Raw genomic sequence first — 26,535 nt, forward strand, 5'->3', positions numbered from 1 at the left:
TGGGTGACCATCGAACACCGGGAACGATTGATTATAAATGGGCTAGGCTTGAGCCCGACATTTTTATTAATTGAGCTAGGCCAGTTTGGGCTTCATACGGGGTCAGGCTTGAAATTGACACCCCTAGACTTGAATACAAAAAACTCGATCCTGATATGATCAATATGTATACATTAATATGGTCAAAAACGAGCAGGAGTGGAATCAAATGAAATAGAAATTCGAAAACAGCTCCTCGACTATTTCAGAATTTCTATTCCATCTGATTTCTATTTCACTGAAATAAGGTGGAAAGACCAAACCAAATAATTTTCCAAATAGAAATCACCCCCATGAAATTGAAATCATACCAAATCAGGCCTAAATAGAAGAGGTATCTATTTTGCCTTCTAAGTTCTAATCCCTCACACTCTCTTTAAGATCCTCTAATAATGCCTCACTCTGAAGGATAAGAGTCTAGTTCAGTGGTTAAAGATCCTCTGCAGTGCACAATCTGGTGGTGCATTGGCCGTGCGGCCTCCAGTGAGCGCCACGTGGTACTGCAAGATCGTGCGGTTGAAACTTCTCATGACCAAATTCAAGTGCAATACCCAGATTAATGTACCGGGTTGAGAAGAATACCCGCCCCACTGCTTCACATATATATGGGTTCATTTTCACCTTCATCGTCTGCACTGTTTTCATCTCCTTCAACCTTTCTGCAACTTCTTCCCCTTGTTTCACCAACATCTTCGGCACTCGCAGTTCTGCTGATTCTGGCGCACAACAGAAAGCGAGAAGTTTGATTTCGTTCAAACTGGATGTTTCATAAAGGAAGATAATGCGTAACAGCAAGGCCACTAAAGGCTAAAAACTTGTTTATTCATCTGCATCTTACAACTATCTAATAATTTCAACAAGTCTACCACTTGATCAATCATAAGTCCTTCCTACATCTGATAAAATTAATGGGGCTAAACTAATAGCCATCATAACATGCTATTATTTTTTTTGGGTTTCTAACAAATGCCCCTTTGAAAATTTCCATTTGTCCAAATGTCTTCTAATAATAACTTTTTTAATTGTCAACTCCCCTTATTTTCAAAACAGTGTAGCACTTTGGTCCAGTCTGTTAATTTAGGATGTTAGACGTTAGTTTCAGGGAATCTAATGATTAAAATGCCCCTCTGATAAAAACCCATCAAAATTAAAGATTAAAATGATCAAATTACCCTCATTTTCCCCAAATTATTTAGGGTTTGAAACTGAATTTTTTCCCCTCAAATTGGCATGAAACAACCCAAGCCTAGTATGGATATAAATAATATAGGGTCCATCCCCTTCAATCGGAAGATTGAAAGGTCTAAGACTCATAAATGTCTCAAGAGGAGATGAACTCCATGTTTGGCATTTTTTTTTTATGAAAAAAATCCATGTTTGGCCTTGGTCTACCCATTTTGCCAAATTGTATTGTGAACTTATTGACCTATGGGGACAATTTTGGCCATTTGGTGGCCCTCTGCATTGACTTCCACCATGGTTTCTTTACTTCTTAAGTCACCGAACTCACAATGTCGGTGTTGACCCTTGAAGTCGGTAGCAGATCTGAACTCGAAGTGGGAGCCCTCAGTGCCCCCTTTAAGCTACAATATATAGACGAGTACTCTATCTCTTTCCCTCTTTTGGTGTGTTCACTCTTGAAGGGCCAGCCCAAATTCGTGGCATGTGGAACCTTCGGCTTAACTCGGATGAGTATGTTCAAGTCGAGTTCTCACTGCCCTCGCATGCACCTCCCTCCCCTTCTCCTCCTATATAAACATAGCAAATCTCTACTGTTTGTCCACAAGAAACAATTTGGAAGTTTATAAACAACCCACTAGTCTTACCCAACCTTCTCGATCTACTCTCTTTTTTCATTCTCTGCCTTTCTAATCTCCTACCTTATGGCTGTCTCTAGGGTTCTTATTGCTTCACTTGTCCTCTCTCTCCTTCTACTTCATGTGGTTTCAGCTGTTGAACAGGTAATATATATAAAACTTCTCATCTTGAAGGCAATTCTTACATTTTCTTCTCTTTAATTCTTCTACTAAGAGGTTCTGTGTTTTCTTCAATAATCACAGGCCAACAGTAACCAAGTTGCTTCCATAGGTATGACAAACTTCTCCTTGCACCATATATGTATTTATAGACAGCGTTTGGTATGCATTCTATGTCGATTTCACATTCTCAGATGATAAAAATAGTTATTTTTATTGTTTGAGAATGCATACCAAACACAGCCATAGTCTCAAATTCGACTCTCACAGGATTATGTTCTCCTCATGATTCCTTATCCTTGTTTCCAAGTTTCAGACTGTAACTCAGCTTGTAAGGGGAGGTGCCGGCTAGCATCGAGGAAGCGGCGCTGCATGAGGGAATGTATGTCTTGTTGTAATAGGTGCAAATGTGTTCCCCCTGGCACTTCTGGCAATGAAGAGGTCTGCCCATGCTATGCTCATATGACCACACACAATGGAAAAAAACACAAGTGCCCTTAGAAGAACAAAAGAACAATGTTTGGAGATTATTAACCAATAAGTTTTAACTAGCTAGCTACCTACAATCTGATCATAGTGTTTGTTATCCAATAAAGAAAAGTTGATTCCATATTTCCATCTTCTCCTTGTGTTTGCTTTGGTTGTTATTCTTGTATTAGATCCATATACATAAAACACAATATGACCCAAAGAGAGATGTGTAAAAGAGAGTGAATAAGGATTGTAGGAAGATACACAAACTTCAATATTCTAACAACTATCCAAATCTGTTCGAAAACTAATTAAAATGCCATTATAGATAGTGTTATATTCAATTCGAATTCGATCTGTTTATATCCCTACCTAAACCCATATATGGGTTCTGGTGATCACTAAGAGTGCTTTCCTCACATGTGCATAAGTGGCAATTGGCTTGGATCCCCACCTTGTAGTGGGTTGTATATTTTGTGTTACAAGGAAATCTCCTATTCGTTAAGATCCAATCCCCCGCCCTTCCCACCCATATGAGGCAGGTCACAATCCCAATACTTAGTTGGGGCTAGTAAGGGTGTCAATTTATAACCTAAGTCAAAAAATGAAACCAAAATCGATCGTTTAAAATTTAATCGAATAAAAAAAACATCAGTTCAGTGTTGATATTGGAAAATGAAATTTCATTTGGTTAGGTATCAGTTTTAGACTAAAAATCGTTAGTTTGAATCACATAAAAAATGAATCAAATCAAATGAAGTGTCAAAAATCAAAACCCATTTAAACCTTTCAATCATGCTTGCTGAATTGAGTGAAATTACTTACTATGAGTTTCTTTGTTAAATCGTGTAAAATGGGTTGAAAGGTGTTATTGGTGAAGTCTGAACCAGATCGGGTGGGTCTTTAGGGTCAGTTTTGTACTTTTTAGGTTAGGGTTTTCCTATATATTATAGTTATCTCTTTGAGAGATGTGAGAGTGAGGGTTTATCTTTGCTTCACAGAAATAGTGGATTCGTTCTATCGTTCGACCATGGATGTAATCTTCTTTCTTGGGGGTGAACCACATAAATCTTGTCTTGTGTGTGTGATTTCTCTTCCTTCTTTATTTTCTTCTGTAGAATCATCGTTCTATTACGTTGTTTTTCTAACAAAAGGCACCACATATTGTATCCTGAATGGAATCGAGAAGGAAAAATACTGAACCCAAAGTCATATTTTTTTGGGGCTAAGCAAACCAAACTGAAGGCATGGATGAAAAATCTACAAAATTTTCACGCTCACAACACTACCATGGTACACAATCGTTATCCTCTCCTATTATTGCATGGTGCAGTACTGCATCGTGCGGTACAGCAAAGGCCATGTGGCACAGTGAGTCCCACATGGTGCACATGGCCTTTGCAACCGCCGCACGATGTGGCACTGCACCTTGCAGTAACTGCATAGGATAAAAATTCCCATGATACATACATGATACACTGTAGAGAAATTGATGCCGTTATAAATACTTTTTAAGGGAGTTATGGATTGATGTGGCAAATCCATATAATTAGAGAGAGGGTAGAAGCTGCTTGGATCTTTTTTGGGCGAGAGATGTCATTAAATAGAATGCTGGCAATCTACCCATTTTTATGAAACCGATAGCGAACATTGAAATTTGAAATTCAACGCTTAGGTGCAAGAGTAGTATTGTTATTATAAATAGTTGGGTTTGAAGTTTCTTTTGAGACATAACTGAGATACTAGGCAGGTGGGAGATTAATGGACAGATACGAGAGGTTAAATGATTCAATGTGAAACTAAAATTTGATATGTGGTTAAATCATACCATTTCTAATTAGGGTAGCGTTTGATATACATTTTTGGAATATATTCTAAGTTAATTTCACATTCTCGGAAGATAAAAACAACTAGTCTAAGTTAATTTCACATTATCGGATGATAAAAATAGTTGTTTTTATTTTCCGAGAATGCGAAATTAACTTAGAATACATTCAAAAAATGTATATCAAACGCTACCCTTTTTAACTTCCGAAAATGCAAAATCGACCTAGAATACATATCGAACACAACATAGATATCCAACCTAAATTTCAAGTTACCAAAAATATATATATATATATATATATATATCCAATCGTTAAATATCACAATTGACACAACCAGCTTAAACCGTTTTGTCAAATTGTACTATGAACTGGGTTTCCCAAATAAGTTTATTTTTTTTATTTTTTTTATTTTTGTGAACAAAAATGAAAATGAAGAAGAGATGAAAAAATAAACTATGGAGAAAACTCTCCAACAAAAAAAATGACCCATCCTTACAGCTAAATCAAGCTGCATGGAACCTGGAGAGGATACAAACGGAAGAGAGAATTAAAACCACTAGGCACTAAGGCTAATTCTGAGAAGATCACAAATACTAGCCTCCCCTTTGATCAACGGAAAACATCGATCAGTAGGGTTTGGTAGAAGAGAAGAACCAGAGATTCAACGAGAAATTTTCAAGCACGGATCATGCATGTCCTTATACAAGTATAGTCCAAGGCCCTCTAGGGCGAGCATAGGTCCACGTACGTGGTTCGACCTACCTGGGGACCTGACCTATGCCCATATGAAATCTGAGGGGCTTACAAAGGTGGCAATGGATTCCATTTGGACACGAATCAGGTCTAAAGTCGGACCACATACATGGACCTGATCCGGGCTCCTCCAGGACCAGTCACATGGAATCCACTGTGGGACCCACTTGTACAAGGACATAATCCAGTCTCGAATATTTCTAGGGTCAAGTAGACTTGTCTCCTGGAATTCTTTTAGAATGATCACACACTGACACAACCCATCCTTGGAACCTTTCTTTTACGGGAAAAGAAGAGAGGGGAAGAATCGTTATCATCTACGGTTCCCTGACTGGTGCGGTTCCCTAGTGCCTCTCACAAGAGGGGAGTGAGACCTACTCAGGGCACCTGACCAAACACTCTGCTCAGGTGGGATCCACCCTCCTTTTATGAGAGGCACTAGAAAACCACACCGGTCAAGAAATCGCATACAATAAAAATTCGAGAGGGGAATTGTGTAACCTTTCCCAAACGAGGTTACACACGACCTGTCCAGATAGTTTTGGGCTCGTTCTATACTCCGATCGATGTTGGACAGTTGGAGTGGAGTTGATGGATCAATGGTTTCTTTACTTCTTTCGTCCACTGAGAGTTGATACTGTCGGTGTTGTTGACTCTTTAAGTCTTGAAGGGAGAGCCCTCAGTGCCCATTTATGCGACAACACTTCCTTTCTGGGCGTGCAAAGCAACCCAAACGAGTATTAATTTCACTTGGAGATCGATCTCATTGACGACCTTGCCTTGCATGCACCTCCCGCTCTCACCTTGAAGGGAGAGTCCAGCACATTTCTTCCTGGCAATCCTGGATTTCCTCTTATATCTCAGATATGCTCACGTCGAGTTCTCATTACCCTCGTATGCACCTCCTCCTCTCCACTAGCTTCCTATATAAACACACCCCATAGTCTTTCCACTTTGTCCCACAACAAACTTTACTTATTTCCTGGCCCAAGCTTCTTCTGTTTCTGTCATTTTCTGCATTTCGAGCTAATCTCATACCATGGCTGTCTCTAGGGTTCTTATTGCTTTACTTGTCCTCTCTCTCCTTCTACTTCATGTGGTTGCAACTGTTGAAGAGGTAAGTTGATCAGTCTCAACTAGGTTTTGTTTGTTTGACGATGGAAAACTTGTGTGGGTGAATCCCATATGTTCATATGTTGTAAGTTGGACTTCAAAACAGAAAAGAAAAGAAAAGATTGTTCTTGTACAGGTACCTTTCAAGGCCCTCCCCGGCTAGTCACATGGAATCCACTGTGAGATTCACAGAAATAATGGATTCCATGTGAGTGGTGGTATTTGTACAAGAACATGATCCGGTCTTGAGAAAGTAACGATGTAATAAGTGGATTTCTCATCTGTTTTTATCTTTTTCACTTTTCTTCTTCAAACAAACAGGGCCTTAAAGAAAATTCAATAAATGTTAGTTGTTATATTTTCTTATCTTTATCCTTTTCTTTATTCTATTAATATGTTTTGTATTAATCAATAATCACAGGTCAATAGTAACGAAGTTGCTACCATAGGTATGACAAACTTAATTCTCTCTTATACCATATATATATTCTCACAATATATTTGACTCTCCTGTGATTATGTTCTCCTTCTTCTCATGATGATCACCTAATTTCCTTACCATTGTTTCCAAGTTTCAGGTTGTAGCAAAGCTTGTAAGAATAGGTGCCGACAAGCGTCGAAGAAGCGCCGCTGCATGAGGGGATGTAGGGTTTGCTGTGATAAGTGCAATTGTGTTCCTCCTGGTACTTCTGGCAATGAAGATGTCTGCCCATGCTATGCCCATATGACTACCACACACAATGGACTAAAACACAAGTGCCCTTAATTAATAAAAGAAAACAACAGCAATGTTTGGACATCAACCAATGCAATGAGTTCTAGCTACCTACATTCTGATGATCATAGTGTCTTGTTATCCAATAAGAAGAACTTTAGTTCCATAGTTCCATCTTAATTAATTTCTAAAACGTTTAGTGTTTTCTTCTTGCTGTTTCTGTTGGTATTGTTGTATTACTTCTTATAGAAACTAGAGTTTGTATGAAAGAACCTTATTATTATTTGTGTAATATACATCCTAATTATAAATACCTGTTTAGTTTCCTTGCATTAATGGAAACCCCCAACATAGGGAGGATAAAAAATAAAAATTAATTTTCTAAAATATGATTGGACAGTGAGGTTACTTCTATCTCTCAACTTTACTTGATCCTGCTCGGTTTCGAAAAGGAGAAAATTAAAAGAAAAAAAGGTTTGTGTGCGTAAGGAAGTAAGGGACCATGTGTGGATTCATCCACAACAATGTATTGACTCTTATGTTATAAACTCTGATTTTTGACAAGTTTATATTGGCGCAGCATAAAAGAAAACTCTAACCCAAAATCTACAGCCATCAAATACGAGAGAGTTTTTATGCACCGGGGATGTAGGCAAAATACACCCATCTAAGGTAAAAAAAAAATCTCCTTTTAGACTCATTCTCCACTCTTGGAAAACCCAATTCTGCCATTATTCACTTCTTGGAGAACTCGACTCTCCACTTTTAGGAGAATTCCATCATCTTCCACTCTCTTGGAAGACTCCAAGTTCTTGAAAACTTTGCTCGGACTGTTGACTAAACCCCATCCAACCAATAAAGATAAATGACACAAACCCAAACGATGACAAAAGACAAATCTAAAACCAGGAGCAAGAAGGAGGTAAGTGTGGTCGGGGGTGGGGGTAGAGGCTGGGGGAGGGAGAAATAGAGGGTATGGGAAGGGGAGAGACACTAGGATGGGGCAGATAACTGGGGGTAAGAGTGTCAATGTGTGCCAAGTACCATACACTAATACCATTTTCGTACTTGTTAGAAAGCTGAAACAAAAAGGAGAGGACAGAAAGATGGTCTGAGTCGAACGAAATCGTTCTGTCCTTAAGACAGTATTTGCACCCTCCTAACCCTGCAAAGGGTTGTAGCAAACCTGCTTCCCAAGATAAATCAGGCGGACTGTATGCGCACGTGCGAAGTGCCATTAAAGCGCCACATTGCGCCTCACGCACGCGCATGCACGCACACGCGTACCGCGTACGCGCTCGGACGGTCATCATCCTCGCTTGCAAGTGCACCGTACAATCTTTTCTAGCATTACATGTGATAATAATAACTATTAACTACTAACACATATAAACCCAATGAGCTTTTCTTTCGTAGCCGATGTGGGACTAAAAGTCCACATCAATATTTTGAAAAATTCCAACAATACCGAATTATCTATATCTAATTATATTGAATAAATCGGTATGGTATCAGTATGAGATACCTGTATAGAGTCGGTATTCAATTTAATATCGGTATAAACATAATACTAAAAATACACCATATTGTATCAAATCGATTCGATATGGTAATAATATGAGATACTTGTACCAAATCGATATGAGGTATATCCGTATATGTGCAGTATATTGTACTGAAACCTTATCGGTATCCCAAAACTGTGCAAATTGAAAAACACATGCGAAAATAAAGAGGTAGGAGAAAGTAAAGGGTAAAAATATAAAAACACTTGTAAAATAAAAGAGAGAGGAAAGATACTCTTTTGGGTAATTTTGTAAAAAGACAAAGCTTTCCTCCACGTATAGTGGTATAGGATGGTTCAGCCACCATCGTAGGGTTTACAAAACCCTCTTTAAGTATGTTCTAAAATACCTGCCGATCCCCATTCCCACCCTCTCCCACCCGTGGATGGAGGGAAACTCGGTCCTTTGTAAAATATTGCAAGCCGTACCTGAAATACCTATAGATCCAATATGCTTATTCAACGCTCTATGAACAGACGGAAGCGGTCAAGGAATAATACCATAACGGCATAACCCATACGAGCGCGTGAGGCTCCATTGAGGGATGATGCCATGGGGGTGCTCTAGCTCACTAGCTGACCTTGGCTCCATCGTTCTTTAGGTTCTTTCTCTGATTCTTCACAAGAGGAGAACTCTCTCTCTCTCTCTCTCTCTCTAGGTCTTCTGAAAATGGCGAATCCGAGCCAAGTTAGGAGACAAGTCCAAATATCCGAGAATCTCATCTCATTGCCGAAATGAAGACTTCTGATTAAGGCATAAAACTTAGCTGCAAAATTAATTTTAATCATATCCCAAGATATTCTTTGAAGGCATATATAATATTACCTTGGGAATCTCTAAACACTCTTCCTGCCCCAGCTCTTCCTGGGTTACCCAAAAAGGAAGCATCAATATTCAATTTGATGCATGGGAATGATGGTTTACACCAGAAAGTTTCAATAATGCGATCGAGGTGCTTAGCTTTAATTGACAGTCCCAATTTAGAAACACAAACAAGATCAACAACGGTAGTAACCCAGCCTTTTAGTTTGATGCTAATATCTCCTAGATCTTGTAAGATCTTTTTGTTCCTTTATGTCTTCTAAGATTTCTTTCCAGCCATATTGTTTTTCAGTAATTAACATATTGTTCCACCAAAACAAAATTAAATCCAAATGATGCAAACTTAGACATTAATAATAAGTTGTGATCCAAACAATGGAATACAAAAGTTTTGTCAAATTCCAAAATAAATACAAAAAATCGAAATAATCTGTAGATTCCTAATGCTTTAACTTGAGACAGCATCTCTTTAGCTAAATAGACATACTCCTCACTCAGTGTCAGTGCCTTCGTCTCCAGAAAGTTCTACAAGAAATGGAAAAACATGGATTATTAGAATTAATCCATCAATTACTATAATGAGAATTGAAATGATTTGATTCAAAGTTACTAAAATTCGAATCACTCTTTTTTCCAAACTTTTCTCAAACATTATGCAGTCAATTACCACATGTACCTTCACTTCATAGAAAAGACAATTGGATGTAGTCTTCATACCTTGATTCTCAATATGCACCACAACATTGTCCATCTATTGTGAAGCCTAGCTCGACTACCCTTCTTCTCAAACTGCAAAATTAGGATATTACACCAATAGCAGGATATTACCTTATTATTATTGGTGTAATATCCTAATTATAAATACCTGTTTAGTTTCCTTGCATTAATGGAAACCCCCAACATAGGGAGGATAAAAATAAAAATTAATTTTCTAAAATATGATTGGACAGTGAGGTTACTTCTATCTCTCAACTTTACTTGATCCTGCTCGGTTTCGAAAAGGAGAAAATTAAAAGAAAAAAGGTTTGTGTGCGTAAGGAAGTAAGGGACCATGTGTGGATTCATGCACAACAATGTATTGACTCTTATGATATAAACTCTGATTTTTGATAAGTTTATATTGGTGCAACAAAAAAGGAAACTCTAACCCAATATGTACAGCTATCAAATTACACATTTTCTTAATAGGAGAAAGTTTTCATGCACCGTGGATGTAGGAAAAGTACACCCATCTAAGGTAAAAAAATCTCCTTCTTTTAGACTCATTCTCCACTCTTAGAAAACCCTACTCTGCTATTATTCACTTCTTGGAGAACTCCACTCTCCACTTTTAGGAGAATTCCATCATCTTCCACTCTCTTGGAAGACTCCAAGTTCTTGAAAATTTCACTACTAAAACCCTTCCAACCAATCAAGATAAATGATACAAATTCAACGGTGATAAAAGACGAAAAATTATCCTCTTCAATTCCCTTAAACTCGGTAGTGCGGCAGTGCTAGGTGGAGATGTCGACATGTGGCAGCTCGGACATCCAACGGGTGACTATGTTGAGCTTGGACCGTTGGATGTCTGAGCTGCCACGTGTCGACATCTCAACCTAGCATTGCCGCATTGCCAAGCTTTAGGAATTGGAGACGATAATAATCTATAAAAGACAAACCTAAAACCAGGAACAAGAGGGAAGTAAGTGTGGTCGGGGGTGGGAGCAGGGTTTGGGGGGAGGGGAAGAGACACTAGGGTGGGGGCAGATATCTGGTGGTAAGGGTGTCAATGTGTACCAAGTACCATACACCAATACCATTTTCGTACTAAATTATCTATATCGAATTGTACCGAATAAATTGGTATGGTATCATAAGAGTCGGTATTCAGTACAATATTGGTATGGATGTAATACTAAAAATACACCATATCGTATCGATATCGTACCAAATACCTATACCGAATAAAATCAAATCAATTCGATATGGTATCGGTATGAGATACTTGTACCGAATCGATATGAAATATATCCAGATATCTGCAATGAACTTTATTGAAACTGTTTCGGTATCCCAAAATTGTACCAATTGAATAACACATGTGAAAATAAAGAGGTAGGAGAGAGTAAGGGGTAAAACTTAAAACACCTATGAAAAAAGAGAGAGGAAAGATACTCTTTTGGGTACTTTTGTTAAAGGACAATTTTTGTTTTTATTTTTTATTTTTTGGTGTAGTTGTCAAGGGCTTATTGGTCATCAGGGCCCCATAAGGAGGCAAGAGAAGACCCACAAGGAATCAATATATATGCTACCCACATGGGCTCCACAGGTGAACTTGATGTCGTTAAGGAGATTTGAACTACCGATCATGCTTCTAAGTTCTAACGCAATTCTCCCAAGGGATTAGTGAACCACTAGGACAATCGCTAGATCGGCACCATCCTGGACTTGGCTCCTGTGTATCCGGGCAGCCGGGCTGCATATGCAGTGCTAGACTTAAGGTGGTGCGCTTTGACTACCTTACCCCTGCCCAAGCGCCTTGTTCAAGCAGGGGTAAGGTGGTCAAAGTGCAGCACCTTGAGTATGCGCTGCACATACAGCCCGGCTACCCAGATGCACAGGATCTTTATCCTAGGGTTTAGAAACCCCTCTAGGATTTTTACTTTTAGGTATGTTCCAAAATATCTGTCGATCCCCATTCCCACTCTCCCGCCCGTGGGTGGAGGGAAACTCGGTCCTTCGTAAAATATTGCAAGCCGCACCTCGAATACCTGTAGATGAGTAGATTCAATATGCTTAATTCAACGCTCTATGAACAGACGGAAGCGGTCAAGGAATAATACCATAACGGCATAACCCATACGAGCGCGTGAGGCTCCATTGAGGGATGAGGCCATGAGGGTGCTCTAGCTCACTAGCTGACCTTGGCTCCAGCCTTCTTCAGGTTCTTTCTCTGATTCTTCACAAGAGGAGAACTTTCTCTCTCTCTCTCTCTCTCTCTCTTTCTAGGTCTCCTGAAAATGGCGAATCCGACACAAGTTAGGAGACAAGTCCAACGGCAAGGTTTTGGGTGGAATCGGCTCTCGAGAACTATTAACCGCAGATTCTTCCGTTTGTTTCTGATTCTTGCATTCTTGGCTGTAATTCCTCCTATTTTCTTCCATTTCAGACTCCGGCGATTTCAACAGGTTTACATTTTCATCAATTCTCTTTCTCTGGCTCTCTTAGTCATTCTTTCTAATTTTCCCTCTCTAAATCTCTTATGGTTCGTGCTCATTTGTTTATAATCTTCCAATATTATGTGTTTGTTAAACACTTATTAGCAAATTCTGCTCCCACTTTGCGTGATCAGTGATTCTCTGATGTTTGAAACGATCTCGAATTTGATTATATTTTGGTTTGATATACTCTGTCTTACCATCAAATTTTAAATAATAATCATTTCCTCTTCCTTGTGGGTCAAAATGAGATTTCATGTTATCCTATTTGATGGATCACTGGCCGCGGATTCTCTTCCCTTATATTCCATATGGTTGCAAGTGAAACAAAGGGTAGGACATTGGAATCAAATCAAAACTAGAATGGAATTTTTGGTAATCGATACCTAACATGATTTCATAACTAACTCCTAAACATTCCAAATCTGGTTAATAAATTTTACTACAATTTGCAGCCAAATTCCTTGGTTTGAGAAGGAAAATTAAGATTCCATTTGAAATGTATGTTTACCATATTTAGTAAGAGTTCAAGATAATTACATATCATGATTACAAAAATATCTATTTTGATTTTAAAGTAATTTCAATTCCTTTGCAACCAGATGGAGCCTAAGCAAATTATTAATCTTTTTTCCCAGGATTTGACCCCTAAGTAGAGAAAATTTTCTCATAATGGTTGATAGGACACTGCCTTATAAGTGAGTAAGATGGGATGGAAGATCAATTCCTGCATCCAAGTACTAAAGTTCCTTGATTAGCTAAAACCATCAGCTAGTCCCAATTGGATCCCCATTGACATGTTGTTAGTGTTACATGGAAATGGATGATATGTGCATACTGGATATGCATCAGATTCCAACACTTCACCCATTAGTGGGAGTCATTTTTAGATTTCATGTCTTCCTAGTCCTTGTTAGTTTGGCATACTCAGGATATATCATATCTAAGATAGAGAAGATTATTTAAAACAAAAAAGAAACCTACAGAAAGTCTCAAGGTGGAGAATGTAAATCATTTACATCCCCTTATGTCCTCTTTTCTACTGGTGTATAAGTGGTGAAATTTGAGAGAATTCCTAGTTTTTTACATTAAATATTATTGTACAAATCCCCCAATTCATCTTTTTTAACCTTCCTGAGTTAGACTTTCTAATGTGCATCTAATTTTAATTCCAATTTTGGTGGCTATCCAACATTTATTAGATGGCATAGAATTTAATTTTCTACGCACTACACTATTTAACGCAATGCGGTGGGATATCAATAATTTTCACTACCTATATGGGTGCTATAACTGCTGATTAATTTTTTTTTTTTAATTTTCATTTGGTTGCCTTTGACTCAGACTTGCACTGAAGGCTTTTCACTTGATACGGTTTAGCTCTATTTGAAATGTTGCTCTTATTTTTTGTTGGGTTGAGATTCAACTTTTCTAATATGTATAGTTCTTTTTGAGGTGTTGACATGGAATCAATGAAGGGGATTCTTGATCTTTATTTGTTGATACATTTTTTTTGCAGATGCAACTTAAAAAGTGTGGTTGGCTAAATAATCCTCCAATTGTCTGCGCTCATGGGGGTGATTCAACCAAGGCCTTTCCCAACACTGTATGTATGTTGTGGTGTCTTTGCATCTGTCTTAGCTCAACAAGGGTGCTGGTTATTATATAGCTATTTGGTTTGTTTGCCCATGGGTTGTATTTTGGTCAACCTCCCTGTTACTTATTTAGAAAGATAGCTTAGTGACCTACAAATAACCTGATTTTGTTTTTCTACTTCTCATTTGCTGCTTAGAGAGCATTTTGTTTCTATACATAAGAACAGTTCCCTCTGAATTTTAATGTTGATTCCTTCAATTCCCTTGTCATTAGTAAAATTTGATGGAAGTTATCCAAGGAGTGCCATATTCATTGTTCTCAAATAATCAAATTAATTTTCATATTTTCATTCCCCCCCCCCCCCTTTTTCTGCTTGCAGATGTCTGCATATCGCATTGCTCTTCTTTCTCAAGTAGATTGCATTGAGATTGATGTTTCCCGCACTTCAGATGGATCATTGTTTGCTCTCCATGACAGGTACTGTTTCAGAACTTTTTCCACACAGAAATTTCCACTTATAGTTCTATATGTGAGTAAGTTCTGAATTCTGCAGGCTGATTATCAATTTACTCTGGGTAGCAAGCCTAATTCTCTTAAATGCCTTTGCTTTATTGGAAAAGAAAAGTCTTAATTGGTACTCTTGACACTTCTAGAAATTTTGAGAATGATCACATTCTATATTACAACCGGAGTTTGGACCATTGGCAATCATGCTGTCTGGGTTTTTTGTAACCAAACTCTTTGGAGCTAATTTTCTGTCATTTGGGGTGGGGGGGGGGGGTTGGTGGGAGGGGGGAGAGAAAGGGAAGAAGTTATTCAGTAAGTTATTTGAATTTGGTTTTCTTAGGAGTTGGAGATTTACATTTCTTTTTTTATAGCGACTGATCAGTGGAGGGTTCGGGCATACTATTATCAGTTTTTACATCGTCAAACCAACATGGAATGGTCTAAATATCATCACATTTTATTTTTTCTTGGTATGTTGAAACTTGAATGTCTAATGGTCATCTTTTTCCCCGACATGTGAGGAGTTTTTGTAGTTTTTTAACTCACCAACAAAGCATTTATCTGGTTTTCATAGGACTTTTTTACATTTTAAACTATTTTCTTGTAGTGTTTCATAAAAGTGAACCCACATTTTAAATGGTTTTCAGACATGTTGGGTATTATTTCAATATTGAGGAATGCATCCTCTGATACTTATCAGAAACTGATGAAGCAAAATCTATCAAACTTTTAATTGGATAGAAGGGTACAATTTTCTTCTTACCTAGCAATGGTTTTCGTGAGGAAAATTTCCTTCTGTTTCTTCTTTGATTATCACTTTCATATGGTCATGTTATTTCTAGAATTATTTCTTCAAACCACTTTTTCACTGACTCAGATGACACAGGCAGGGATTTGCAGCGGATATCTGGTAATAAAACTGCAAAAGTTGGGCACTTGAGCATGAAAGAGGTGAGAAATTGCTACATAACATGAAATTCTAACTAAACAAATATATTTGTAGATTAGATACTGCATGATAATAGAGGAAACTTGATTATCTATATCAGCAAGTTGCTTTGCCATACTCTATAAGCAGGTCATGGTACTAAATCTCGTTTTGTTTCGGTGTTTCGGTCTGACCGAAATTTCCGAGATACTGAAATTTCGGTCGAAATATGGTATTTTTCTGTGGGTGTAAAATGCAAAAAATGACCGAGATTTCCGAAAATTTCGAAACGAGATGACCGAAATTACCGAGATTTCCGAAACGAGATGACCAAAATTTCCGAAATATTCGAAATATTGCATTTTTTCATATCGGACTTGCGTTTCGTTTCGGACAGGTCGAGATACTCGAAATATTCGATATCTTGACCGAAATTTCGCTAGTTTTAGTACTATGAAGCAGGTATTTTGGCACAATTGTGGGACATTAAATTGATGAGTTGGAATTCATGTCTGTTGAAGGTGATTATAGAATCTTGCAGGTTGAAACCTCCTTCAAGGAAGTTCCAGTCTTCCAGATTGTATGAAATTTTGGAGAAGAATCTTTATACTTCTCTAACAGGGTTCCTGGGTGATTAAGGTCATCAAATGAACTGATTCTCTCGTTGGAGTTGATTCTGTTCCAGGGCACACTTGGGAGTTTAGAAATTACTTCATGTCAAAGAGGAGATAGAATTATGGGTGCTGGCAACCTTCATTGACTCATCAAGTCTTCTGTTTTGCCCCCCCCCCCCCCCTTTTTTATAAAAAGTTTGCTTATTCCTGGTCATGGAGGGTTTTCGTAATTTTCTTTAAGTTTTATCATAAAATAAGGTTTTACTGGGTGTTTTCTTTACCTATATGAGAATGGGTTTTCTTCTTTGGGAACCTTGATTGATAGATGTCATGGAGTTCTAGTTGTCCGGACTGAACTTCTTCTTTTCTGCATCTGCATTATATTTTCTCATTCCTTACTTATCCATCGATTTTCTTGATTTTTCCATTTATTTTTAATCACAACTAGTAGTTTGCTTCTTTCCTGCCTTTTGGTTTCCAGCACGGCCTACATAGGAATGCTTGCCCTGTGGCTGCAATATTTGCAAGTCCCAGATCAGATGGGACCCAAACTTTATCCACAGGTAGGACCCAGGGTCCCGTCTCAGACATCAAGGAAATTGGCATAACAGAGTTGTCCTTATGGTCACATAAAGCTTTGAAAATGCATAAAAAGTCTAAAGCTTTTGAATTGGTTGAAAAGAAAAGGATGCCCAAAAATAGGACAAAATGACAATACGTGGTGGCTATATGACTGAATTTGTCTCTGTACCCAATCTATGCAATGGTTGGAATTGCCATATTAGCTGTTCATGGTGACGAAAGAAAAGTTTCCTACATTGTACCCTTATGACTTTGAAGTGTGTTCTGAGCCAGAACTGGTTTCAGCTCTACCTACCCTATTAGCTGATGCAGTGCAAGACCAGCTTCAATAGAGAAAGAGTCATCCAACAACCCAAATTTGCTGTCTAAAACAGCCCATGATAGGCCATCTAAACAGCCCTATGCTAGGAATAAGTCTTTATTTATCAGCCTGTTTTGGACCCATATGGGTTAAGCCATGTAAAGTCACTTAAGTCCATAACAGCCCACTTATTTAGGGCACCAACTTAAGCCCATAAGAGCCTACCGCCAGCCTTGTAATGTTTATATTGTTAAGATTCTGTTGGCCCCAGTTGTTGACTAGTTAGTTGCTTGGAGACCAAGTAGTGGTAGTTTCTATTTATGTAATATGCTACTTAGCCTGTTAAGAAGGCAAAGCTTAGTAGTATTTTTTCTTTTATTTTCTTTCCATGTTATTACTTTCTATTTCTTGTAATGCCTTTGGGCTGTTAAAAATAAAAGAGAAGAGGGAGATAGCTCCCACGATTTTGACATGAATAAAAGGTGTCATCTCTTATGAAGCTTTGTTTTTATGGTGACGTAGCAGCAACCCTAGGTGATGAAGCCTAGGTTGGGTGGTGGTGAAGCCAGGTCATATCCCTCTTTTCCCCCTCTTCCATCTTCTTTCTTTTATTATTTTCTTCCATTGTCATTCTGTCAGTTCTGTCTAGCAAGGTAAGCCGTGGCTTCTTCATTAGGATTCCTCACTTTTGTTTAGTGTTTTATGAACTATGCTCTTGTCTCTGTTTTATCATAACCATTTCTGCAGGTTTCTAAGAGTTTTAGTTACCCACGGTTCTGTCAGTCCAGGTTTTCTTGCTGTTTCGACTGACCTCATGTCAGTCCACAATTCTAATAGTTATGTTTCCATCTGTTTTCCCCTACTGTCCTCCTGCCCATCGTATGTTACTGAGATCCTCCGTTTTGCAGGTCTGTTGTCAGTGTTCCTATTAACTTGCTATTCTGGACAATCCAACCCTTGGATTGATCCCCTCTTTTGGTTTATTGTTTCTCCCTGTTACTGTTAGTGGTTTGTGAGTCCTTAATTTTGTAGGCATCATACCTGTTGATTGGAAGTTATGTTACTTGTTTTTAGTTGCTGAATTATTTTAATGGCTAAATTTCTATTTCTGTAATGACAGATCCCACCCTTGGATCTGTTTGATTTTCGAAGGGACATATCACCCTAGTAAGTGGATTTATCTGATCCAAATTTCAGTTCCTTGGATTTTGTTTTATTTGATTTTCCCTATTCTGCCATATTGTGTTTTGACTTCGATCATTGCCCTATGGTCATATTAACCTTATTTTATCTACCCTAGAACACATAACTACCTTTTCTTTGCCCCCTAGTCTAATTTTTCTATCCCTTAATTTCTCAACTTTTTGATAGCTATTTTCACTGGTTGATACATTAATTACAACCTATATCAAGTTTTTGATGATTCACAAAGTGATAAATTGTCTCATCCATTTTCCCTAGTTAACAAATTCAGGTCCGGGAAAGTCATGTTCTGGTATTCATTTGGGTTTAATTTGCTTTCAAGATATACAAAAATGCATTTTAATATGGAAGGTACGTGTATAGTGTAATTGAAGTAATAGTTGTCGAGGGCTTGCCTAGGCCACAACATGACCTGGAATGTCTTAAGCAACTGGATACTTAAGTACCAAGGTTTCCAGGCCAGAGTCATGGGGAAAAAGGGGAATAAAAAGGAAAGAGAGGGAGAAAAAAGTGGTGGAAGAATAGTTAAAAGAGAAGGGAAAGAAGGGGAAGACAGCCAGAATTGAAAGACATTGAATTGACATATATATGGCCATTTGCTTCACCTTGGTTACCTTGGCATTTCCTAGGCCTCAAGGCTTTCGTCCACCAACTTGATGGGGTTGAATACTATTGAATATCCTTATGCTTTTGTGTTTGTGTGAGAGTTTAGACTTTTGGAGTTTTTAGTGAAATGGTTCAGTTTCAAAGTCTGATCATGTCTCAACAGAGAACTTTTTAATTAACTGGGAACTTTTCATATACGAGGATGTAGCTGGCTAATATCATTACCAGCTGTCCATAGTTGTGTAGGCATCGCCTAGGTGTCTAGGCTCCTTGGGCCTGAGACGACAACACATTTAGTTTAACACTTCAAGAGGTTACGTTGATTTATGTTTATTGTTTTGTTTTTTTTTGATGAATATGCTTATTTGTATCCTATCCTATGTTTTGTTATTACATGTTGGTTTACTCATATTCGGTCATTACTAATATAATTATATCATATTGCATTGATATGGCTTCTATGTTGCAATAAGTATAATTATATAAAGTTTCCTACCATGTTAGTGTACTATTACCCTCTCATATGGGTTTTATTTATTATTTTCTCTCTCTTTCCCTTACCATGTAGGCCCCATGTGGATGATACCGTTCTTCGCATCGCCATTGGTGTGTCGTGGGTGATTCATCCCAAATTGGTGTTGTAGGGAACCTCCCATAAAATTATCATTGCTATATTATATTATTAGATATATTGCGTGCCTAGGGCACCTTGAGGGGAGTCTTGTCACTTAGGCTAGCTGCCCTTCCAATGCCATGGGTTGCCTAGTCACCTTGACAACTTGCATCTGTCATATTTCGTTTATGCTTTGGGAAATGCATTTCTAACCTTTATAGGTTTATACTTTGTTAAAATAGGATCATGCTACTGTCCAGGTAATTGAATCAAGCAGATTCTTTGGTGTGATGGTGGAGCATGATTTGTTTCAAACCCCAAATAGTTCGTTAGTTTATAAGCAGCTACATAGGTGGCAAAATTTAACATTTGTTCAAAACTCAACATTCTTTTATTTATCACCAACCCTTTGGTTTTAGATAAAAGAACTCAGTGGCAGGCATCAGTTCCTACAACAGTTCGATGATCAAGATATTCCTATGATTGAAGATGCTTTGACGGTACGTCTTGAATTAGTTTGTTGATTTGCCGCTCTGTCAGCTTCCCTTTCTCTCATTATTGGAATTTTAATGAATATGATACATTTACTTACTTAATGTTTCTTTGACAATGTCTAGGTTGACTTGAATTATGTAGCATGACTTGAATTATATGTATGGATTTTTCCCCCCAAAAAAGTTCTTTCCGTTAATCATGGCAGCTGTTTTATCTTCTTGCAGTCAGTGTCAAGGTCAGTTCGGCAGGTGATACTGGATGTAAAAGTTGGGCCTCCATCATATGAGCAAGGGCTTGCAAGGGACATTATTTCTGTTGTAAGCTCTCTCTCTCTCTCTGTTTGTTAATAAAAGGTAAAGACAAGCAAAAAGGTGCACTGATAATCCTAAAGGTCTCAAGTGAAGCTCATGCTGAAGACTATTTGGCTCATCTCTTCATCTTCTGTGATGTGGATATGGTGATATAGTCAAACTTTCTCCTTTTTGGTGCGAGTTGCCAATGACTAAGGACAGAAAGATGTTATTTTCTCATTGGTCTCGGGACCCTTTCAAGATTCTTTGGTAATACTTCCTTGCCTAGGCCTTGGTGAGGTTCTACAGGTTTGCCTCACTATGGTTCAGCTCCTACGTGAGGAAATTTGACTACACTGATGTTCCTGACAGTAGTGGAAATTCAGAATGCACTGATTCACTTGGTGTACTAAGAGCTCTGGGATTAGTTTGGCTCAATTTTCTCATCGACTACTTGTTTCCTTGTGCAATGTGTTCTATGGGTTCACCACTGAGACTAATGTGACTTGGATCTGACTTTCATCAGAAACAAATCCTGGTTCTTTCCTAGTATGGTGAAACGCAAGTTGTATTAGGATTTTGTGACTGGGCTTATAACTTGTATCATTGCCCTGGAAACTCTCTTGCAAATATTGAAATTTAAACCTTCTTCTACTTAACCAATTTGTTGTAGGAGGTGCATTAGTGCGTGCAAATAGATTTGAAAGTTTCTTTTACCTGGGCTGTTTCAACTTGAAAATTGGAGGTTGAGTTTCATACTCTTTGATGCTCTCTCTCTCCCTCAATGTAATCACTGAGGCTTTCCTTAAAAACTTTTGCAGGTGGAGAAGACACGATGTAAAAACTGCCTAGTTTGGGCTAAAAGTGACATTTTAGTGAGGGATGTGATTAATCTCTCATCAGACACTACAGTAAGGGATTTTTTCTTAAGAAAATACTGTTCTTTCCTTTTTACGACCCTTTCTTCCTTTGTACATTTATAAGGGGCGCATTGGTAGAACTTACGATGGATTAGGGTGTGAATTTTTCAATCTTGATCAATGGATTTGAAAGTTGAAAGAAAGGATCCTGTAAATTTTATTTAAATCATTCATAAAGTACCTGGCCATTTCAGCAATTGTTGAGAGCAGTGATCCAAATTTCAATCCTGAATTTTTCAATCTTGATCAATGGATTTGAAAGTTGAAAGAAAGGATCCTGTAAATTTTATTTAAATCATTCATACAGTACCTGGCCATTTCAGCAATTCTTGAGAGCAGTGATCCAAATTTCAATCCTGATGTCTGCAATTTAGTGCAGGGTTTGCTAGAGAGGTTTAAGGGCAGGGTTTCCCTGGTCTGGCTTGGGTTTCATTTTGGGCCTATAGGTTTGGATAGAGTCTTGTTTCAAATCCAGTTTGTAGAGAGGTCATGCTTTAGCCTGTTGTGTTTAGTCTAGTGCGGCTCAGCATGCCACCTAAGGGCAAAAAGACAGTGCTATCATACCTTTTTCAGTGACAGGTAATTGATTTGCAAAAGGGATGCAAGGATAGGAGATACTATTACCCAAATTTGATTGAACCTTAGTAGTTAAATTATTGTCTTTCCACTAAAGCATTATATTTTTGCATGTCTGAATCTAACATCACTTTTTCCTTTCACTTTATTTTATGGTGCTATTGTGCAGGTTGGTTACATTGTTATGAAGGATCCATCAACCGGTGTTAGAACAAACTTATTGAGGATGAAAGGTGCTACGGTTGTTGGTGTTTACCACCCTTTGATTAATGAGAAACTTGTGAAGATTTTGCATGGGAGCAATAAGAAGGTTTATGCTTGGACAGTTGATGATCAAGTTTCCATGCGCAAAATGCTGTTGGAATGTGTAGATGCCATTGTCACCAGCAATCCCACTCTTCTTCAACACCTTATGCAGGAAATTAGAACAGAATGCCTTGACGAAGGATTTTCTTTTCTTTGATAGGCATTTTCCCCTTGTTTTGATCCATCAATTTTTAGTAAATTAAAATTTTGTATGTAGGGATTTTGAACTTGGGCCTTCTATACTTGTCTTTCTCGGTGGTTTTGTGTATTATTGAATCACCCGCCTAATTCGATATTCTTTGGTAACTCTTTGTATTCCAATCTACGGTTCCATGTATATTTCAGGGATTCAATTGTGATTCACAAATACAGTCAACTTGTTTTTTGGTTTTTTCAAATACAATCAACTTGCTTGGGGTTGAACTTGCTTTTGGCCCAAAGTCATATGGGTTTTGTCAAGAGTTGGGGACATTGATAATCATTCGATACTGGTTTCAGTCATGCAGTGGATTTTTTTATTTACCAGTCCTTTGCTTTGATTATCAACAACCTTACTGCAATTAATGACCAAAACCAACAGTGAGTGCAAAACATTTTAATTCCCTCCCTACAGATTGGATGCAATTAGAAGGCCTTTGTGCATCTGCAATTTTCTGTTGTCTTTATTGATCCTCCTGACATTTGATTTTGGAAAGCAACTGTGCCTTCATTTTGCAACTTCTGAACTGAATACTTTATCTGATACAACTCTTTTCAGGAATTCATTGATTCATGGATATTCTTCTTCTCATATTTATTAACTTGAAGTTTGAATGATATGATCTAAAACTAAGACTCAATCAAATCCATTGGCTGTAACTGGTTCAGTATAATCTAATCTGGGAAATGCATGATTGGCTAAGAAATGTGAGCACAGAACTACACTTTCCATGCATTTGCTGTATGAAATACACAGATCTCACCCCAACATTTCATCTGATTTGATGCATTCAGAGATTAAAGTTGCCACAAACAGTATGCCAATGTGACTACTGAATCTAAAGACCAGATAACCCGGCAGTGGCTCCAAAAGCAAAGACCAGATAACTCCGCAGTGGTTCCAAAAATAAAAAATAATGGTTTGCGCATCCAGGGAATCGAACCCTGGTCAGTACCGTGGGAGGGTACTATGATACCACTACACCAGATGCGCTTGATGACTCGAGAGTATCTGAGTAATTTTTGAAGTTCTTAATTTTCTTACACCTCTGACCTCAGGCATTGCGTACGTATTATTATATGACAAATTGATTGAGAAATTCTCGTCTCATAGACAAAGAAGTCGAGGAGGAGGAGTTGCGGTCGAACCACCTCAACTCTGTGCCATTGCTTGAAGGACTCTGCTTGGGTCTATGCGACGGGATCAGAGTATGGAGTCTGTGAAGGACTAGCTTCAATGGGAGAGAAGGTGAGGGAATCGATGGATGATGTTGTGGTGGGGAAAGAGGGCGGTTGTTGAGATTAAGAAGCAATGCTTACTCTGACAGCTTTTGCAACTGATCTGGGAGGAGTGGTCTAACGGCTATTCTGCAGACTATGTTCCATTCCATATGCAGAGGAATGCTAGAAACTTGTCGGTGCACAAAAGTCCATTTCTCCCCCTCTATATGGAGCAATATCTGATATCTTTGCTTGGATCTTCTGTGCACAAGAACCAGCTGAAGCAAATCCATACTCTCGTCATAAGAAAGTACCCTGGTGTCTCCCCACTCTTCGTTAGGAGACTGTTAGATTTGTCCGTAGTTGACTATGCTCGCATTGTTTTCGATCAAATACCTCAACCGGACGAATATCTCTGTACTTCTATCATTTCCACTTACTCCAAACTATCTTTGGACAAGGAAGCTATAGAGACATTCTCTTCCATATACCATAATAGAACCCAGACCGCTTGTTATGCATTTCCACCTGTTCTTAGGTCCTGTGCTTCGTTGTTGGCGATCAAAGAAGGAAAACAGATCCATTCTCTTGTAATGAAGTGTGGGTTTGTTTCAAATGTCTTTATCCAGACTGCTTTGATAGATATGTATGCGAAAACTGGTGATTTGCACTCTGCCAAGCAGGTTTTTGATGAAATTGTGGTGAGGGATCCAGTTTCTTACAACTGCTTGATATCTGGGTACTCTAAATCTGGGGAGGTTTTAGCTGCACGGAAATTGTTTGATGAGATGACTGTGAGAACAGTTGTTTCATGGAATTCCATGATTTCTTGCTACGCACATAATGGTTATCTTCATGAATCGCTGAGTATTTTCGAAATGATGGAAGCTGAGAAATTTCCGCCAAATGAAACGACTCTGGTGACTATTCTATCTATTTGTGCCAAGTTAGGGAACTTGGAGATGGGTTTGAAAGTTAAGAAATTAATCAATCAAAACAAGTTGTGTATGAATATGATTGTATCAACTGCGATATTGGAAATGTATGTGAAGTGTGGGGCTGTCGACGAAGCACGCCAAGAGTTTGATCGGATGCTTGAAAGGGATGTCGTTGCATGGAGTGCAATGATCACGGGATATGCCCAAAACGGCAGACCAAATGAGGCTCTAGAGCTCTTTGATTTGATGAGAAGTGAAAACATCCAGCCAAATGATGTAACATTAGTGAGTGCTCTATCGTCTTGTGCTCAGATGGGTTCAGTAGAAGATGGGGAGCGCATAGGCAGCTACATAGAAAGTGAAGGATTGACCTTGAATGTCTATGTGTGCGCTGCTTTGATAGATATGTATGCTAAATGTGGGAACATCAGAAAAGCTCGTCAAGTCTTTGATCAGGTGATTCATAGAGACATTGTTTCTTGGAATTCCATTATTGGAGGGCTAGCAATTAATGGGTTTGCTGAGGATGCTATTGCTCTTTATGACAAAATGAAAGAAACTGAGGTGAAACCAAATGACATAACATTTGTGAGCTTGTTAACTGCTTGCACACATGCAGGTCTTGTTGAACTGGGACTTAAATTCTTTAAGAGTATGAGATCAGATCACAACATTATACCAAAGGTTGAGCACTGCGCTTGTATTGTGGATCTCTTTTGTAGATCGGGGAGGTTACAAGAGGCATTTGAATTTATATGTCAAATGGAAGTGGAGCCCAATGTTGTCATATGGGGTACCTTACTGAGTGCTTGTAGGATCTTTTCCAATGTAGAGCTTGCCGAGCAGGCAGTTGAGAAGCTACTTGTTTTAGAGCCAGAGAACTCATCGAACTACGTTCTTCTTTCTAACATATATGCTGATGTGGGGAGATGGCAAGAAGCATTAGAAGTGAGGAAAATGATGATTGGCAATAGAGTGCGGAAAACAGCTGCATATAGTTGGATAGAAGTGGATAATAGGATGCATAAGTTTCTGGTTGGAGACACATCCCATCCAAGGTCCGACGAGATCTATTGTGTCATTGATGGGTTGGGAATGCAGTTGAACTTGGCTAGTCATGTTCCAAATTCTGAATTAGAGTTATTAAATCTTGATATCTCAATTTAAAGGTATGTGTTCTTCTCTCGTGCCCCTCTTCATAACCTATTTTCTCATGCTTGCATCTAATAGCCCGTATATGTGATAAAAAAATATGTATGATATTTTGTTCAGGAAAAATAAATCATTTCATGAACAATATTTATCACATTTTTAAAATAAAGAAAAGAAGAAGAAAGAAGACTAGCCAAATACAACTGCATTCCCTGCCCGCAAAAGTCTTCTGCTGCTATTGGGTATTACATTTGCATATAAGATATTATACATTTACGTTAAACATTCTATTCAACCTTAGTTTAATAAATTCCTCATATTTATTAGGACTCGTCCTCTGCTAGGATCCATGCTAAAAGAGCCAGGGGCAGGCCTAAATTGACTCTACAAAAAGTGGTGAGGTACGACATACTTAGGTTAGGGGACTGGTACAAGTATAGCTATGAACAGAGTTAATTGACAAAAGAGGACCTGTATTGTGACCCCATTTAGTCCCATTTAGTCCCATTTAGTTGGGATAAGACTAGTTGAGTTGAATCCTCTTCTGTTTTGACATGTATCTTTGATTTCGACCCCATTTAGTTCCAGGGGCAGGCCTAAATTGACTCTTTGGAAGTGTGGGGTTGAAGACATGGGAGGTGAGGCTGTCTTATCAGTTGGGTATTTGGAAAGGAATAGCCAAATACAAAAAATATATATATTTACAAAGAGTGGATTGGATTGTGAGAATTGGAGAAAGAACAAGACTGTAGGAAGACAACTGGACTGGTTGGGTGATATTGTATTGTAATCTATACCAAGGAGTGAATGTGAATGCTGCTATCTCTTCATATTTGAAGAGAATGGGGCGCAGGGTGGTATGGAAGTTCAATTGGGGTGATATCTCTCTGAATGAGGAGCAGCTAGTGGAGTATTATGTTGGAGCCGCTTCTACATGATTTATTGATGCAGGTCCCAAAGCTGATAAGAGAAGGTGGAGACTTACAAGATTCCGATCTAAGAAAGC

At 38.4% G+C, this 26,535-nt stretch overlaps 3 protein-coding genes and 1 non-coding gene across 4 annotated transcripts; 3 read left to right on the forward strand and 1 right to left on the reverse strand.

The window, feature by feature from the left end:
• The first annotated feature begins 1,894 nt into the window (after positions 1–1,894).
• Positions 1,895–2,605, forward strand: LOC122648630 (snakin-2-like). The gene is made up of 3 exons (XM_043841842.1): positions 1,895–2,000; positions 2,100–2,127; positions 2,332–2,605. Exons 1-3 carry the CDS (start codon positions 1,923–1,925, stop codon positions 2,514–2,516), a joined length of 291 nt encoding a protein of 96 aa, XP_043697777.1. The 5' UTR covers positions 1,895–1,922; the 3' UTR covers positions 2,517–2,605.
• Positions 2,606–12,262: 9,657 nt separating this feature from the next.
• On the forward strand, positions 12,263–22,249 carry LOC122672729 (glycerophosphodiester phosphodiesterase GDPD4-like). The gene is made up of 8 exons (XM_043870207.1): positions 12,263–12,453; positions 14,003–14,089; positions 14,459–14,556; positions 15,477–15,537; positions 19,853–19,933; positions 20,153–20,245; positions 21,040–21,129; positions 21,884–22,249. Exons 1-8 carry the CDS (start codon positions 12,286–12,288, stop codon positions 22,175–22,177), a joined length of 972 nt encoding a protein of 323 aa, XP_043726142.1. The 5' UTR covers positions 12,263–12,285; the 3' UTR covers positions 22,178–22,249.
• Positions 22,250–23,141: 892 nt separating this feature from the next.
• Positions 23,142–23,212, reverse strand: TRNAG-CCC. Its single transcript has one exon. It is a non-coding gene; the product is annotated as a tRNA-Gly (tRNA).
• Positions 23,213–23,553: 341 nt separating this feature from the next.
• On the forward strand, positions 23,554–25,547 carry LOC122672707 (pentatricopeptide repeat-containing protein At1g08070, chloroplastic-like). The gene has a single exon (XM_043870187.1). It carries the CDS (start codon positions 23,610–23,612, stop codon positions 25,542–25,544), a length of 1,935 nt encoding a protein of 644 aa, XP_043726122.1. The 5' UTR covers positions 23,554–23,609; the 3' UTR covers positions 25,545–25,547.
• Positions 25,548–26,535: the final 988 nt, after the last annotated feature.

Source organism: Telopea speciosissima, chromosome 1 (assembly GCF_018873765.1).
Source record: "Telopea speciosissima isolate NSW1024214 ecotype Mountain lineage chromosome 1, Tspe_v1, whole genome shotgun sequence".
NCBI lineage: Eukaryota > Viridiplantae > Streptophyta > Magnoliopsida > Proteales > Proteaceae > Telopea > Telopea speciosissima.

What these genes read in the sequence shown, in the direction of transcription:
- LOC122648630 (XM_043841842.1), top strand. Translation starts at nt 1,923, where the DNA reads ATGGCTGTCTCTAGGGTTCTTATTGCTTCACTTGTCCTCTCTCTCCTT. An exon ending in TGGTTTCAGCTGTTGAACAG is followed by an intron (nt 2,001 to 2,099) that starts GTAATATATATA and finishes CAATAATCACAG; the next exon opens with GCCAACAGTAACCAAGTTGC. An exon ending in TAACCAAGTTGCTTCCATAG is followed by an intron (nt 2,128 to 2,331) that starts GTATGACAAACT and finishes TCCAAGTTTCAG; the next exon opens with ACTGTAACTCAGCTTGTAAG.
- LOC122672729 (XM_043870207.1), top strand. Translation starts at nt 12,286, where the DNA reads ATGGCGAATCCGACACAAGTTAGGAGACAAGTCCAACGGCAAGGTTTT. An exon ending in GACTCCGGCGATTTCAACAG is followed by an intron (nt 12,454 to 14,002) that starts GTTTACATTTTC and finishes TTTTTTTTGCAG; the next exon opens with ATGCAACTTAAAAAGTGTGG. An exon ending in CCAAGGCCTTTCCCAACACT is followed by an intron (nt 14,090 to 14,458) that starts GTATGTATGTTG and finishes TTCTGCTTGCAG; the next exon opens with ATGTCTGCATATCGCATTGC.
- LOC122672707 (XM_043870187.1), top strand. Translation starts at nt 23,610, where the DNA reads ATGCAGAGGAATGCTAGAAACTTGTCGGTGCACAAAAGTCCATTTCTC.